Source organism: Harpia harpyja, chromosome 3 (genome assembly GCF_026419915.1).
Source record: "Harpia harpyja isolate bHarHar1 chromosome 3, bHarHar1 primary haplotype, whole genome shotgun sequence".
Classification (NCBI taxonomy): Eukaryota; Metazoa; Chordata; class Aves; order Accipitriformes; family Accipitridae; genus Harpia; species Harpia harpyja.
Genome location: NC_068942.1, coordinates 26,988,058 through 27,004,737, shown reverse-complemented (window position 1 = coordinate 27,004,737; position 16,680 = coordinate 26,988,058). Strand labels below are relative to the sequence as shown.

General features: G+C 39.6%; 1 protein-coding gene across 46 annotated transcripts in view; it reads left to right on the top strand.

Annotated features, from left to right (window-relative positions):
* RIMS1 (regulating synaptic membrane exocytosis 1) overlaps positions 1 to 16,680 on the top strand; it is a 341,727-nt gene that overhangs the window by 138,441 nt on the left and 186,606 nt on the right. For 42 of the 46 annotated variants that reach the window (XM_052781720.1, XM_052781726.1, XM_052781737.1 and 39 more), the window contains exon 3: positions 16,004 to 16,347. In XM_052781720.1, the coding sequence (XP_052637680.1) occupies positions 16,004 to 16,347 (344 nt within the window). Of the gene's footprint in view, positions 1 to 4,120; positions 5,132 to 12,500; positions 12,550 to 13,176; positions 13,438 to 16,003; positions 16,348 to 16,680 lie in introns of those variants that run through there. The other 4 variants (XM_052781746.1, XM_052781748.1, XM_052781749.1 and 1 more) reach the window with 4 other exon arrangements.

The window sequence follows — 16,680 nt, the reverse complement described above, 5'->3', positions numbered from 1 at the left end:
TCCCGTCAGGAAAACCGGCTCCAGCCCAGTCTTCTCCACCGGCTGCTGGGGAACCTCTGCTGAGGTGCCTGGAGCTCCTCCTCACCCTCCTCCTCCTCCTCCTGGGTGCTCGCAGGGCTGTTTCTCACACTTTTTACCTCACTCCTGACCGCCCGCGTCCCGTTTCTGCCCTTTCTCACCCAGGTTTTCCCCCCGTTAGCTGTGGGGCTGAGCCGTGCCCGGCGGTGGGCGGGTTGGAGCCGGCTGGAACCGGCTGTGTCCGGCACGGACCCTCCTCACAGAGGCCATCTCTGCGGCCCCTCACCGCCAGCGCCTGGGCACCCGCTCCCCCCACAGCTTCAGCCATCTCCCTGGCGGTGCTGCTGCAGCCTGAGGGACGCTGGCCTGTACGCTCTGTCCTTTTCAGCCCTCATACTATTTTCTCTTTCTTTCTTAGCCACTTCTTTTCGGCGCTCCAACTGCCGTGGGATCAGCTCCCCATGTTCTGCTTAATTACTTTCTTTTCTTTGAGCATAAATATCTGTAGTTACTGCTTTCTTCAGTGAACTGACTGAATTCAATCCTTTGATTTGATGCATGAAACAATAGCTTGTTTTCAGTGTAAAGTATGTAGATTTTTGAAACTTTACTTTGGAAGGTTTTCCTTTTTTTATTTTCCCTCCTTTTTTAAAGGTAGAAGATCCTTTATACAGTCAGTGGCACGCAGGTTGTCAACATCCTTATTAGGTTGCTTTCATTTTTCATTTTGTTCTCAACTTTTGATTATTATTCTGATTACCTGCAAATTTTGAAACTATATCATGGCGAGTTTTGGGACAGTGTTGCTTACAGGCCTTATTTGCATTATAAGATAATTTATAATTAAATAACAATTTAATAGATAATAATTCTGCACTTAGCATCCCACTGTTACATTATACCTTGTGTAATAAATGAGAATCATACAAAAGCAACTTTGCATACACCAAGTGGATGAAAATGAGTTTAATGATGATCACAGAGCTAATTCTAAACTACCACCAACATAAAGTGACTGTCTTTCTATTTTAGCCCCAGAAGGATCAGATTTGGGGTTTAACTGCTTTAACATTTGCTTTTAAAAGCCACTCTTTTGGAAGTGCTAAATTATGGCAAGAAGAGCTTCCTGATGTACAACACCTTATGCTGCCTGTAAGCTGGCTGTTTTCTCAAAACTTGTCTCATGTACTGTGCTGTCTGCCATTTCACTTGGTTAAGACCTTCAATTTGTTTGATAGCAATCTGCATTTTAGTGTTTTATTTTAGAGCTGTTCATAGGCAACTAAGAACTCTATTTTTTGGCCATATCTATGTTATAAATGTAGCTACTACAGTGTTTATGGGCTGAGAAATCACCTTTTCCTCCTTGCTGCTATTCTTGGTTTTATTTTTCTGTCAAGTATACAAACTGCCCAGCATATATTTTAACCGTAATTACTATTTCTTAGCAGTTTATCTTACTGAATAGCTGAAAGGTATGTACTCTCTTAATCTTTTTTCCTTCATGTCCGATAGAATCATAGAATTGTTTAGGTTGGAAAAGACCTTTAAGATCATTGACTCCAACCATCAACCATGCCCACTAAACCATGTCCTGATGTGCCTCGTCTATGTGCTTTTTGAATACCTCCAGGGATGGTGACTCAACCACTTCCCTGGGCAGCCTGTTCCAATGCCTGACAACCCTTTCGGTGAAGAAATTTTTCCTAGTATCCAATCTAAAACCTCCCCTGCCGCAACTTGAGGCCATTTGCTCTTGTCCTATCTCCAGACACCTGACAGAAGTCACCAGCACCCATCTCACTACTACAGATAGCTTTCTGGATGGCTACCTTTAGCTCCCCAGTAATTTCTTTTTCCAATTTAAGTGTCACACAGTATTGTATTAAACGAGTGCAAAGAAATTATGATTCCTGTGCTTCAAACAGCAAGGAAAGGGAGCAGTGTTCAGGATCAATGTAGTATACAGCAACTTTTAGGCTTCTGTCTTGTAAACTCTTTGGGCTGACTAAGTATAGCAAATACTGTAAATGTTTCAAAAAGAAAGTTCCTTGTACTTGCACACCAAGTGGCATGGCATAGTCTCAGCAACTCTTTGAAACAAAATGCTTAAATCTCTCTATATAGTAATATTTCTTATGGAGGTTAAGTAAACATGTAGATTTAGAAACTGAAGAGTCACTTCTGCTTTGGTTTAATTTGAAGGACAGCCATCAAAATCATACAAAAAACTTGGTACTATAGTCTGACTTACGCAGAGCATGACAGTGTGGATCTTAAGCCTTTCAGTTCTGTCATATTCTGCAAGCAGCAAATGCTTATAAGGCTAACACTACTCTTACCACTGGTGCTCAGGGGAAAAATAAAAGTTTCTTCTAGTGGTTGAACGTTAAACTTCAGAATAGTTCTTGTTTCCTTAAAATAGGCAGGACAGAAAAAAAAAAAAAAAAGGGAAGGATTTGCAAATAAAAGATTGCAATGCCACATGATTAGTGCAAAAGCTGCTGGACATGCTTTGTTTCCATTTAGAGCTTTAGTGTCTCACATTCAATCTGCCGCTGTTTTCTGCTGTGTGCTAAGAGTCCTAGTAAGCTCATTTGTTAGGTGGTTTGTCGTAGTGCGTGTGCGTGTGTGTGTAGGCTTGTTAATGTCTTATGCTGATTTTGTCTGAAGAGACATAAAGCTTGCCAAAAAGCATTTTTCTTAAAAGAGAAAGATAACCCTGAATCCCCAAATGCCTTCTTTCTTTTCTGAAGAAAAAATCCCAAACCCGAAGGTAAAAAGAAAAACCCCAAACTCAGGAAAGGAAGTAGAGTTTCCTCTGAAGTAAGTTTTATTTGTCCATGCATCATCTCTGCTCCAGATGTGATAACCTTTGATATATGACAACAAGACAACCCAATTTTGTTGCTTTTCCAGCACGATTGTTTCCTCTTAATTCCTGATATTTGTTCTACTTTCTCCCTATTGCCTCTCTCTGAAATTTTCTCCTCCACTTGTTATTGCCTCTTTAACTTTTCTCTTCACCCTACTTTGAACCTTTCTACCTGTTTGTCCATGTCCTCTTGGACATTTTTAGTTCTTGGCCACCTCATCCCACAAGTCTTCCCTCTTACACTGTATTCTTTTGTCTAGAGACAATAAAGAGCTGAAGTGGTTAAGAGAAAGTTATTAAAGACGACAGGGCCAGAAGAGTCTGACCTCCAGTAAACCAGTCGTATTTAAGCTGGGATAAACCGCTGGTTTTAGTATAATCATCTGAAACTTACAGAGACAACCAGAGTAAAACAGTGCTAACCTTATTAATATATAGTCTACTGACCCGATTTCAGTATAGAGTTAAAATTAATTATAAACTAGAGAGAAATACAAATGAATGATTAAACTCACATTCTAGCAACAACAGATATTACTGAAATGAAATCTTCTAGAAAAACTTTCCATGGCTATGGGTGAGGGTGGAATTGTCTGATTTGTCTATTATGTGTGTTTTGGATTTAAATAACCACAGTTGATTTGTTTGGCTGGGCTGATTCTGGTGGCTATATTATGTAATCTGAATTAAAAAAAAAAAAAAAAAAAAAAAGTTCAGCGATGGATTCATGAGAACACGCAGGGATCAAATGAAAACCAAGAGGGATGGTACTGTGCACAGAAAGATTATCAGATGGGTTGGTCAAAATGATCTTTTCAGTTCAAAAGATGGGCTTTTTGGACCCAGCAAAAGGCTGATGTATCTGAAAGTTATTTTTTTCCAGATGTACCACGTGATCAGAAATGTGCCTGCTTCCTGCAAACCCTGGGGTTGTGTTTAGCATTCAGCTACCTCAAATATGGCTGAATACTGAAGATTAAATGCAAGTAACATCTGTGAGCAGGAAAGGTGACCCAAGTTTAGGCAACAGTAGATGGACCCCACGAGCTCTGGAAGCTGTTGCTATGGGAAGGCTACCTTCTACCAAGCAGGGAGTAAGGAAGTTCTTTCAGTTGCTGACATGGTTCTCTTTCCTCTACATAAGTGCAGGTGCCCAGGGAGCTAGCATTTAAGAGGGATCTAGCTGGCCATTAAATTTCTTCCAGCTCCTGATACACACAGAAACCTGCGACATAAAAATCAGTTACCTGGCTAAAAAGATTGCTTGCTTCGTTGAACAGACGGTACATGTGTGCACAAAAAGTCTTCACCGATGTATAACTGTGGACTGAGGCCTCATGGTCTTTATATCTCTGCCACCACGGAGTACGCATCCCTCTATTTCTGATAATAAAGAGGCAGGATATCCTTAACTGTTGCCTCTTCCCCCCATACCCTTAAGTCATCACTGCGCTATATGCCTTTTATTTGTTTAGGAAATACAAAGCCTCATTAGATATCTGTGAATATACAGGTAAGTGCAGGAGATCAGAATGATTGTCTCATCACCTAGCAAAGTTCTGATCTCAATTTTTCAACCTGTTTTTGTAACAGTAGCTTCATCAGATAATAAAATATCATTACTGTTTGAATTTCCCAACTTTAATGTTCTGCACTGCTTTACATCATCTTACCTTATTGAAACTCTCCTCTTTCCCTGTGTGGTCTGCCAGTAGTATTGTAAATTCAGGACAGTAAACTTCTGAAATTGATACAGGGGATGGTCTGTGAATTGGCTGTCAACAGTGTGCTGTTTAGATCAGTTAAAAAAATTATAATATTCTTACGCTGGTGCGAAACTCCTACTGCATTTTCCTGCCCTGTTTTCCTTTTCCTTATCTTTTAAGTCTTCCATATTCAAACTCACAGTTGTTTATCCCTTTCTCAGTCACCCTGTAGTCTTTACTCTCCTAAAAATCTACACTTTTCCTTACCAAAAATACATTGTTTTCCCCAGTTTTGGTTTGTTTTTGTTTTTCTTTTTCTTTTTAAAATCTTAGATATCCACTCAAATTTGCTGTAGAACACTGATATTCTCTCTTCCCCTTCCTCAAATCTTCCATCCCAGATTTACTGAGATTCCTTTGTGCTCGAGCTTGATAGCACAGATAGCACAGACTTAACCAACTTAGCCTCAGACTCTGCACCTGGAGCGAGAGGTGGGAGAATTAAGAGAAAGGACCATGGACATCTCAGAAGGTAGGATCAACAAAGATGAAATGTAAAAGAACCAAAAAGCCAAAAAACTTTGTCATCCTTTCGGTAAGGGAGTAACTGCAAATAAGATGTTGAGCCAACTCGTATGGTATGTTGTGGTTTCTCAGGATAGTCTGGTAGCTTTTTCAGAAGAGGTCATCAGGTTGCTGATCTGTGTAAGGCAGAATGTTGTACAAAGAAAGTGTATGTTTGTTTTAAAAATAGCTGTTATAAACATTTAAGAAGTTGCAGTGATGATATCAAAGTGGGGAGAATGTGCCTTCTGTAATTATAAGCATTCCATGCATTTATGTGCATAACAAAAACCCACCAAGCTTAAGTGTTTCTAATTGTGTGAAGAAAGCTACAAGCCTAAGGGTGAGTCTGGGGTAGATTGTGAATCACGAATGTGTATAACATGTATAGGGCATAATCCTACTTGGTGCTTTGTCAAAACCCTTACTGGGCAGTACTAACTGTTGCAAAATACTCATTTATAAGTAGGTACCATATGATACTTAACATCCCCATAGCATGAAAAGTTCTGTCTAGCTATATTTCCACTACGGTGATTTTTTTTTTTTTTTTTAATTCTGAAAACTAAATATGAAAATAATGTGCAATCATATAATATGAATTTTACTCTTTCACTGAGAATGTTTGCTCTTGAGTGCTTAAGAAAAGTTAAAACATGAAGGACCAAACTGGTAGAAGTTTGTCATGATTTCATTTATTTAAACTTACATTTCCAGGCTTATCCAGATTCTGTTTAGTATTGTATCTGTATGTGACATAAAAAAGTATCTGTAACAGATCAGTTGGAGACCGTTTCACATCTTTGCTCTCAGCCTCAGAAGGACAGTGGCAAGGGCATCCCTGCCATCCTGGCCATTCCTGGCAGTGGTGGTGAGCTCGGGCTGCGTGTAGGGCTGCCCAGGCGTGGGAGGAAGCACACCTTTGGTGCCACACTCTCCCTCACTCAGTCACTTGCAAATTAGATGCTTCATTCCACAGCCTGGTTGTAAGGCTCTGACAGCATTATTCTAGGCTTTGTGTGGACTTGGGGTTGTGGGAGCTCCAAGCAAAACTCAGCAGCCAGAACCTCCCAGCATAGGAGTTGGTGGGGAACAGAGGGCAATTCTGGGTAAGCAGAGCTGATAGTCACCCAGCGCGATTCCCTGTGAGTGGAAAGCTAATCAAAGTGGTCAGAGGAGGCCTCTGTCAAGCTGCACAGCAGAGATCACTGCAATGAGATTATCCTGCAATATGTCAAAAATACTCTTTCTCTCCTCTCAACTAGAGTGTTTTTTGGGCATTTGTTTGAACTGACAGATCCAAACATGCTGCACACACTCCCTTACGTTCCCTGGGCAGGTAGTTATGTCATCCATAAAAATCTTTGTCCTAACATGATTGTCACTACTGTATATTCAGCTCATTCCCACTGGGAATACTCCTGAACTGCCAGCTGTCCTCTGTTGCCTTCTATCCCTATTTACACAGCCAGTAATGATCCTCTTCTTCCTCACAGCCCCTGGATTTCTGCATCGTGTCTGCATAGCGCTCTGTTAGTTTCAGCTCCACTGTCTTCCTATGGATCCAAGCAGTCTCTGTAAGCTTTGCTCATCTTCTGTGTCCATTGTTCTTGCCCCTGAATTGTCCCTGGCAGACAGAGGGGTCCAGAACAGATCTTCTGGTAACCCCATGCTCCTAGCCGCTGTCAAGGCCAGTATGTTTCTCTGAGTAACACAACAGCGACATGCATTTCACAGGTTGGGAACACCAAATACAGGTTTTAGGCAGACAATCTCTTTCAAACCTGGAGGGAACACCATCAGCTGTTAACACCTTACTACAACACAGGATAGAGAGACTTAATCTCTGAAATCTCTGGAGATGGAGATACATAGATATATAGATATATATCTAATAAATATAAGACTTGGTTGTCAGTAACTCATATTGGAAGCTTTCAAACACACAGTCGCTCCACCAGCATTTGGTGGAGGTAATCTTAAGCTCTCAGCTGAGGGAAATGTCTATGCTTATAGACTGTTGCGTGCTCCTGGAAGAAAATACATCAATATGCTGTGGGCTTTCCATAGTCCCTTGTGTGAGTAAAGTGCCTCTCCAACTCAGAACTTTTCAGATTTTATGTACTGTTTGCTTTAGGGCACAAACCTATGTGGATAGTGAGACAAAAAAGGGGCAGACCTAGCAGTAAAGTATTACAAGCATAGTAATACCTAACGTAGTTGAAGAACCATCGGGCCAAGATATTTAAATTTCTCAGTGCTTTATTCCATACAGAATCACAGAGTGGTTGAGGTTTGAAGGGGCCTCTAGAGATCCTCTAGTCCGAATCCCTGCTCAGAGCAGGCCCAAGTAGATAAGGTTGCCAGGGCCATGTCCCATTGGGTTTTGAATGCCTCCGAGGATGGAGAGTCTGTAACACTATTTTTGAGGGGGTTTTTTTGTGTGTGTGTGTTTGAGAATACAAAATTGGAATTCAGTTCATGCCCATCAAGTCCCTTATGACCTCCATCAGTTGACCCACTTGCATTTCCTTCCTTGAGCTTTTTTTTTTTACTTCAGGAATTTGATTCTGCAGTTTAACTGTGTTTCTGTTTTGACTAACCTTCTTTACAACTTCTCTACAGCTACATGTTTCCAATTTCTTTTGTCATCAGTTATTTTCCATTGTATACCAAACAAAAAAATCTCTCTTGCCTTTCTACTACATTTGTTTTGACGCAGTTTGTATAAAAGAATATTTCTATAAAAGAATAGTATAGAAACGTAAGTAATAGTGTAGTGCAAGCTCCTGCAGAGATTATGTACACACTCGTGCACTGCATTTGTATATTTTTACTACAGTTTGTAAATATATTAGTGGGTAAATGGAGCGGAAAGCTTCTGGTGAGTTCTCTCTGTTTTTTGAATGACAACTAAAATTTTATATGAGTCCTGACTGTAAGCTGTTTCATGCCATTTACCTTATTTTGTGAGACTTCTGTCATTTAAAAAAACTATTTCTATGTTCCATGTATATCTGTAACTATGGAAACCATGAAGTGATTAAGAGGAGTACAGTTGATGCTTCTGTGGCTTATCAAGACAGCCAAATGTTCAAATAGTTAGACAAAACTTTTTGTTGTTTTTAAGAAGGTTAGAAGACTGTACAAAAGTTGTCTATGAGAGAATGATTTCTAGTGTAGCTCAATGGTCTATGAAAAATGGAGATCGATGTTACAGCAAATGTGACTGGCAATTCACAACTCCTACATTATCAGAAATAAATTAAGAAAGTGAAGGAAATTCAGGCAAGAGAAATGAAGTTGAAAAAGAAACTCATCTATGAGGAAAGAGTGAGACCAAAGCAGAGCTTTCTGAAGCTGTGATTGTTGCTGGGACTTAGAATTCTTCCACTGCCGAGGAAATAAAAATACTGAGGGTGAAACTGGGTAGTGTGGACAAGATGAGAGAGGAAGGAGTGAGCGTAACAATATGGAAAATGGATTTTAAATGGGGTAGGCTTAAATATAGGGCCATTGGGATGTTTGGTATTGCTGAGTTTCAAAAAAAAGTGGTCTAAGGCTCATCATGATGACCTGTGGATAAATAAAGCCTGTACTGTCTGATGCTCTGTAAACTATTCTTGAGGGTTTGCTTTCTTTCTAAAAAAGAAATTCTCAAGCCTGGGCAAATCAGCCCAAACAATTAGTACTTCCTGAGTCTCTTTTGATTTTTTTAACCAGCCAGGATAAATTCTCATTGATTTTTAACCCCTCCTTTCTCCCTCCAAAGTCTAAGTTTGTAAATTTTGATCATTTTAGTTAGAAGTAGACGTAAAACTAGAGCTGCAAGGAAGTTCAGGTGCAAGGTTTCAGAGTTTGTCCAAGCTGTAGTCCTGCTTTAGAAGGTCACAACTGTAACTGTGACAATACAATTTTTGTAGTGTGTTTTTAGTGCTGTGTATTAATCAATTGATTTGTGTAGTAGATTTAGAAAAAAACAAACTTGCAGGGGGAGAATATTTCAAAATACTGTATGTAAATTTGCTGGTGTGAATTTGTAGACAAAACCTGACTTCTCCACTAGCAATTTTGGTTTCTTCCTTGAAGTCTGAAGGCTTTCTCAGAGAAGTACATTGCAATAGTGACTGAAACCTGGCTGTGTGCTGTTTTAGAGATATTATTTCATATGGTAACTTTATAGTTGCCTGAATATACCACTTCCAACACTCAGTTTGCTGCAGGATTATTCTAGAGAATGTTTAATTTTTGTGGAAGTTGTCGGGAGCTTTCTGAAAGATTGGCAGCTGTAGCTGAGAGATTTTGGCAGCAGGGCGTGTGAAGAAAGTCAGTTGTTTTTTATTTTTTTCTTAAAATAACTAGTAACGCTGTTGCTAGCAGCAGTGTCAACAAAACTGGCATAAAATACCCTTTTGATGTTAACTCCTTGAATCATTGCTCCACTGCACCTTTTCTGCATCCTTCTATTGGCAGTTTGTAATTGTGGGTTTAGAAACTTAGGCCAGGAATAAGATTAGGATCAATGTGTAAACTGTGTGTTCAGTTGCCTAAAAGCAGGCATCTGATGCCTTTTTTGATGCCCTACAGTATGTAAGACATGTACATACAGCTGGCAGTTGTGATGTAGCTCCTGTGGCAGGCTTGTGCCCTCTTAAGTGCCACGTGGCAGCCAGGTGGGATATGCTGACTTATCTCTAATGGCACTAGCCTTTCACTAGGCAGAGGATCTCATTTTATTTTCTTATGTCTACTTGAAAGTGAGTGGATTCTCTTTGGATGCAAGCTTAAATACCTGCCATGCCTATAGTCTATAGCGTAGACAGAAAAAATTTAAGTGTCCTTCATCCTTATTCGTACACATAGGATCTGATTTGGAAAGCTAACATCTCAGTTAACTATAAAAGGCGAGCAGGAAAAGAGTATGAAGTGGGCTTTCTAGTGCAAGTGGAAAATTCTGATAAGGCGGGCTTTTAAACATCCCTCCTGGATGCTCTCAGTCAAACATGTAAATGGCACCGCAGACTTGAAGGTGACATGTAGTTCTGTGAGCAGTGGGGCCTCGTTCCCTATGAGCATGTCTTGCGGTTGAACTGCTATGTAGATGCTGTGATGCCAATAAAAGATTGCACTGATGAGATATTTATAGGGCTTTTATGGAACTGCCTATTTTATGAAACTTTTAAGGATGTAATCCCTTGAAAACTTCCATGCCTGTGCAAAATTTTACTGCATTTGTCCAGGGGGTTAAAACATTATTGGAGGGTGTGGGGAGAAAGGGGGAGAAGAAACCAATCAGCTGTCAGCATAAACCTCATTTTCTTGCCAAACTGGGATAAAAATATCAAGCTGACAACCTAAGTTATGAAGAAAATCTGCTCTGCACAGGAATGGAAGAACAGAGAGTGCTAAAATGGCTTTAATATCCCAGTCCTGAAATGGCTGAGTCTCATATGTCTGATGAGCATCAGCGTGGGCAAAGTGGTCCTCTCCCTGCTTGGAGGAGAGAACGGTAAAGAACTGTACTGTCCCTTTGAACCCTCAAGCTAGACGAGATGCTTCAGAAAAAGCAGAACCTAGAATTCTAGGCGGCTACTTTACTAACAAATTAAACCCAGTCTGGGACTATTGCTAGGTGTTAGAGTACCTGTGCTAGTAAACTGACAGAAGGCTGCTTGGCACGCTCTTGGTCTTCTGCCCACTAGCACCTTCTCATCAATTCTTCCTGGTGGTTTGGGAGTTGGGGTGCTCTGAGGCTCGCCTCCAGGAGGCAATTTGTATGCAGCCACCTTGCTTTGAAGTAGAGCAGAGATCTTAGCATAGATACAGGTTGTTTCATGTCATTGGGCTTCATTGCTCAAAAACGTTTCTGTGCGATTTTAATGTACTACTATTGGTGTCATTTCAAGATGTAGTTTAACAGGAGATGGTGAGCCACTGCCATAGAGAAAACATCCTCTTCCCCCCATTTGCCTCTGTTCCTGGTCACATGATTTCACTACTCATCATACCCCTGCATGAGAAAAATAGATATGACAAAAAAATGAAACCAATTAAAAAATACAGATAAATTTCTACTATGTTTTTAAATGCGAGTGGCTCCTGGGAGGACCTGACAGTCACAGAAGAAGATACGAGGGAGTACGTAGTATGGGGAAGGTGGGAGCGAGGAAGGGAGAGGACAAACCCTGACACGGAGAAAGAAGAGCAAGAGAGAAGGGAGGTGGGGAGAAGACCTTCCCTTTTGGTGACTGGGAGCCATTGGATGAACTCAGCTGTCTGTACAATTTTGAAAAATATATTTAATGAAAGCTTGGATTCACAAGCACATTTTCATTAGAAAGGTAGAGCTGTTTACTTATTTAGATTTTGGGCTAATGTGAGGATTCAAGTAGATTTTCACCTTCATTTATTCATATTTTAATGGAGTGAAGCCACCATGACACTTTAGCTAGGGTTTTATTACAGAATTCATTTTGATATACCAAAAAGAGATAAATGCAATGCTGTATGCTAATTTCATGGTTTGCTGCATGTTTTTATGTTTTCCCAGAATCATTAAGTGATACACAGTCTAACTTAATTCTGTGAATGAATAGTTTTGTAAGAGCAAATTGATAACATTTCTTCCCTCTGAGTTTCAAGAGATGACTTGTAGGATGGTGGCAGAGCTCTGCTGAAGTTAATGGTGCCTGAGGCAGAGAAGATGGTCTGCCTAATGAGATCTCTCTGAAATAATTAGTATTTTCTAGAAGTGTGTAGAAGGTGGAGGCTAAAGGAATGTTAACAAAAGCAATAAACTGGAACGATGTTGTGTATACACCCTTCAGAAGGGAAATAATTGACAGAGCATGAAGGTTTAGTAAGGAATAGCTTGTGGCCTGCTATATTAGCACACTCGTTACCTAATTTGCTGTACAGAGATGAAGCAGGTTGCATGGGGGTCAGTGTAACTGTGGGTTTGCAATTTCTGAACTCATGAAGCATGGAGTGTGCTCCTTGTGGAGCCTCCTCAGAATCCGGGCTTGGGTGAAGGATTTGGGGAACTTGCTCTGACCTCAGTCTGAGTTTTGCCTGGCATGTGTCACACAAATTTGGTATAAAGTTTGAGTCCCCCCTAATGTGACTCCAGCTTCCCAGTGCATGTTTGGAAGTCTCCAGATTTGAACTGGGAAAAAAGCCTTTTTTCTGCATTCTAAAATGCAGTTTTGAAATATGTAATTATGAAGATGTGTTCTTATTTTTGTAACTGAAAATGATTTTTTTCTCTGTGTGTATAGTTGTATATATTATTTACTATGGGCTCTTTCAAGTTGGAATTTCATGTTGTGTTAGTACAGGAATACTGTTCCTACTCATTGTGGATCACATTCAACAGTACCTGTAAGAGTAAGTTTGAGGAATATTTTTTCTGTGAATGAAATACCCCGTATTCCCCATGAAGGCAAGCATGGGATCCTTCTAGCATGTTTTCACGCAACCTGTAAAGTTTCCACGTGAATCTGTATGGGAACTGTTGACACACCTCTGCCGAGTCCTGTATGTGCCACTTTGTTTTTGTTACGTAGTAGTAAAGCCCAGAACCCTTTGCTATGCTGTGAAAATGCACATTTTTCCAGAGCCACGCATATGAACCCTTTGAATGAGGAGCACCCCTTTACTGGTTCTCTTTAATAGCTTCATGTGCAGATACGCATTGACCTGTGCAAGGATGCAATAAACCAGAAACAAACCCAACAACAAACACCAGACTCTGGATGTCTTGAATGACTTACTGTAGCACTGCATCAGAGCTCACCATCCAGAAAAGCGTAAACAGAAACTATTTTTGAAGTGACAGGCCATAGTAAAATTGTCTAACACTTCATTTTACTGCTGCATCATGTGGAGGTCCAGAAGCCACATTAGAGAACTGTAATCCTTCATCAGAGCATTTGTTTGGTTGCCTAACATCTGTGGATTGTTAAGATAAGTTATTACACAGACCTGCTTTACTTTAGATTAGTTTGGAACACATCCCAGTATATTCAATCAGGATATAATTCCTGCATGCTGCTAAATTGCTTGCTCCACATACTTCTCTAAAAATGTTTTTCAATATACAGTTTTGTCACTGAAACTCTTCTGTCACCTCGAGTTTTGTTTGGTTTTTTTTTTTCCTCTTAAAGAAAAGCTTTTATTATTTTTCCTTTTTGGACTGAATATATCTCAAGGCAAATGTAGCATTTATTAAGTCCTGAAGAGATTCCTAAACAGGAATGATAGTGTAGCTTCTGTGTGAGTATAATGCAGATTTCCTGCATGTGTAATCTGTGGTGATTGGTATGTATTGTGTCCAAACTGCCGTGTTTAAAGACAGCTGTAAGAAAATGATTTTGAATTTACACGTCTAGTATTTCTTCTTCCTGTATTCTGTATTTTTCTGTGTCTATTTGTGCATTAGCTATTCCTGTTTGTTTGGATCTCATAATATTTTGCATAAAATTAATTACAATATCAAAGATGATTATGTAAGATAATGGTAATTTCTTGAAGTTTATTATATATTTGACCATTTAAAATATGTATAAAGTATATTAAATTGTAAATGAAGTGTGTAAAGATGGTAACAGATTTAAATGGGCTTGCATACATATACACATATGTAATTTAATTAGAATATTTAAATTTTACTTTAGTATTCCTTTTCCTTCCTTTTAAACAAACTCTAGTTGATTTATTTCTTTATTAACCCTTTTTTCAACTTTCCCTGTAACCTGATAAAATACAGGCAATGACATATTTTTCATTAATGATTGGTTTATAGCATTGACATAGATTTTTATACACAGACACATGTGCATGCACATACTTGCTGTCTAATGAGCTAACAATTGTGTCAGAGTCTATAAAGACATTTAAAAATGTGGCGTTTTTTCCTTTTAGTCTTGCTGGTTTTTTTAAATACTTGTAATAATACCAGATAGACTAAAACTCTATCCTATTAGAACAGATAGTGTGATAAACTGAATCTCTGTTTTGTGAGGTATACTAGATGAAAGAAATAAGACATTTTGGAATCAAAGGATTTTTTTGTTGAAGGACTAGCATTTATTTTGTCGAAGTTGCTGTTCCTGTTATCCTGCTGAGGGTTATCTGTTTTTATCATAATACGTTTGTGCCACTGTTGGAATAAGAGTAGGTTTTGATTCTTTTTTTTTTTTTTTTTTAATTAATTAAAATTTTAATAGGCATTATCCTTCTTAAATAGAAGAAATATAACAGTCATCTTTTGATAAAGGCACAATCCAGATACAGGGAAAAGAGTTGGATGTCTTCTCAGCGTAGTTTGGTCAAACAGTGCAGAAATGGTATTGGAAGTTTTGATGTAGTCTTCAGACCTAAGCAGATAGTCTATTCTAGGGTGTTTTAAATAAATCTTAATTATGTTAACTATGTAAAATACCTAAAATTTCATCATGCCATGTAAGCCACGCACTTCCTCCCCAGGCTAGAGAATAAGAGAGCTCGGTACCAGAGCTTTGTCCTGTTGCAATTTCTTCCCTGAAGTGGTTGTTTTTTCTGTTCCTTCTAGTTTTAAGTATTGTATAATTTTGCAACTGTTGCATCATTCCTGTGTTTACACAAAATAATTTAGGCATATTTTTCATTCCAACTTTTGTCATCCTTCTTACCTTCTCTACAATTTTACCCATTCTTTTACTTCTTTCCGCATTAAACTGGAAGATTTTCTTTACCATTTTCCTTATTAGCTATCAATCAGCTTTGTTTCCTCTCATCTCTATTTTTATTTCTGACAAAATTCCTACCTCTTGTATATTCTTCATGCATTTTTGCCTTTTTTGTTCTTCTGCCCCAAAACTCCTTTTGTCTTTGTCTCAATCTTTTCTTAAATGTTCACACACTTCAGAGTCCTGATTAACCTTTTATTTTTCTCTGGTGATTTACTCCTGGACGTAAGACTGTCTTGTACTGTGTATAAACTTGAAACATGGAGTCTCGCTTTACTGTGTTTACTCCTGTTTATCTGTGTATCTGGAATTAAAAAAACCAAAAAAACTAAGAAGCACCGTTTATGTACACAGCTTAATTGTGATTGCAAGGGACACATGTTTGTTTTATTTATTATTTACAGCTGTAACTCAAAGAGATGGTAAATGATCATTTTCAAGTAGTACAAAATATGGTTCTTTTGCATTCTTTTCATTGGTGCATTTAGTTCTCTATTAGTAGGTTTCTTTAGGTCTTACCTTGCATCTCTGGTAAGTAGCTGTTGTGGATATAGCTAAAACCATGCACAGTAAATGCTGAATTTATTTGCAGGGTAATGTTGAGTTATGTTATGTGAGGAAAAATTAATTAAAGGGAAATACCCTGTCAGTTTTCTGTGGTGGCGGAGGTTGGGAGTTAGCTGGGCAGGACTCTGCCACCCAAGGTACAAGTCCAATTTACAGTCTGGTAGGCTTGTCCTGACAGCGATCCACACCAAGGAAAACAGCCCAACCCACCCCCCAGCTGCATCAACACCGGCAACTAGCGTTGGTCGTGCGGTCGGTGTTAATTCAGAAGCGAGCTAGGGCTGGGCTGGGGGGGCATTGCTACAGGTAGGACTGACATGTATCAGCAGCACGTTTTGGAGAAGCTCACATAGCATGTGCCTGTAGGATGCTTGGCTCTAGCCAGTGCAGTCAGTGCTTGGAGAAGCATGTTCTGGGTCGTGTCATGAGCACCAACCTCGCCAGTTTAGAGGAGAGCGAGAGATTGTACCTGCTCTATGATAGCGAGCATGCATTTCAGGGTCTGAAGGGTAGCTGCACTGACACTTCTTGTTGTCTTCAACTAGGTTATGTGGGTATGCAATTTGTGTCGAAAGCAACAAGAAATCCTAACGAAATCTGGAGCGTGGTTTTTTGGAAGTGGACCGCAGCCCTCGCCCAGCCAGGACGGAGCACTGAGTGATACGGCCACTGGTGGAAGCTCGGATGCACTGAGAGAAAAGAAAGCGAGACTTCAAGAGCGATCGAGATCACAGACTCCCTTAAGTACAGCAACTGCCTCATCACAGGAAATCTCTTCTTCCAGTGTCCAGTCCGACCGTAGGAAAGGAGCAGAAGTATCACAGCCAACTATGGGCCTGGACCAAAAGCAAGTTTCATCAAGGTCTAGAAGTGAACCTCCAAGAGAGAGGTAACGCTTTCTCTCTTGTTAGAGCCTCACAATTATAAATGCTAGTTCCGTAATACTACACAAGGCTGTCGGCTGGGCCCTGTGTGTGTCTAGAACTGTATAAAAACAAAGAGTTGATTGACTGACCAGGGAAGCATAAATGTTCATTAGAAAATACGTTGGCTGATGTGGTCTGTGCAACAGAAATGAGGAAAAAAAATAATAATTGTATTTTAGGAGTATTTCCGTGTACTTCAATGCATTTTGGTGTACGCTTTTAATATAGAATTGTAGGTAACTTTTAAAATTGGCAGGTATTTTAAAGTTACGAAACAAAGAGCAAGCCTTTAACTT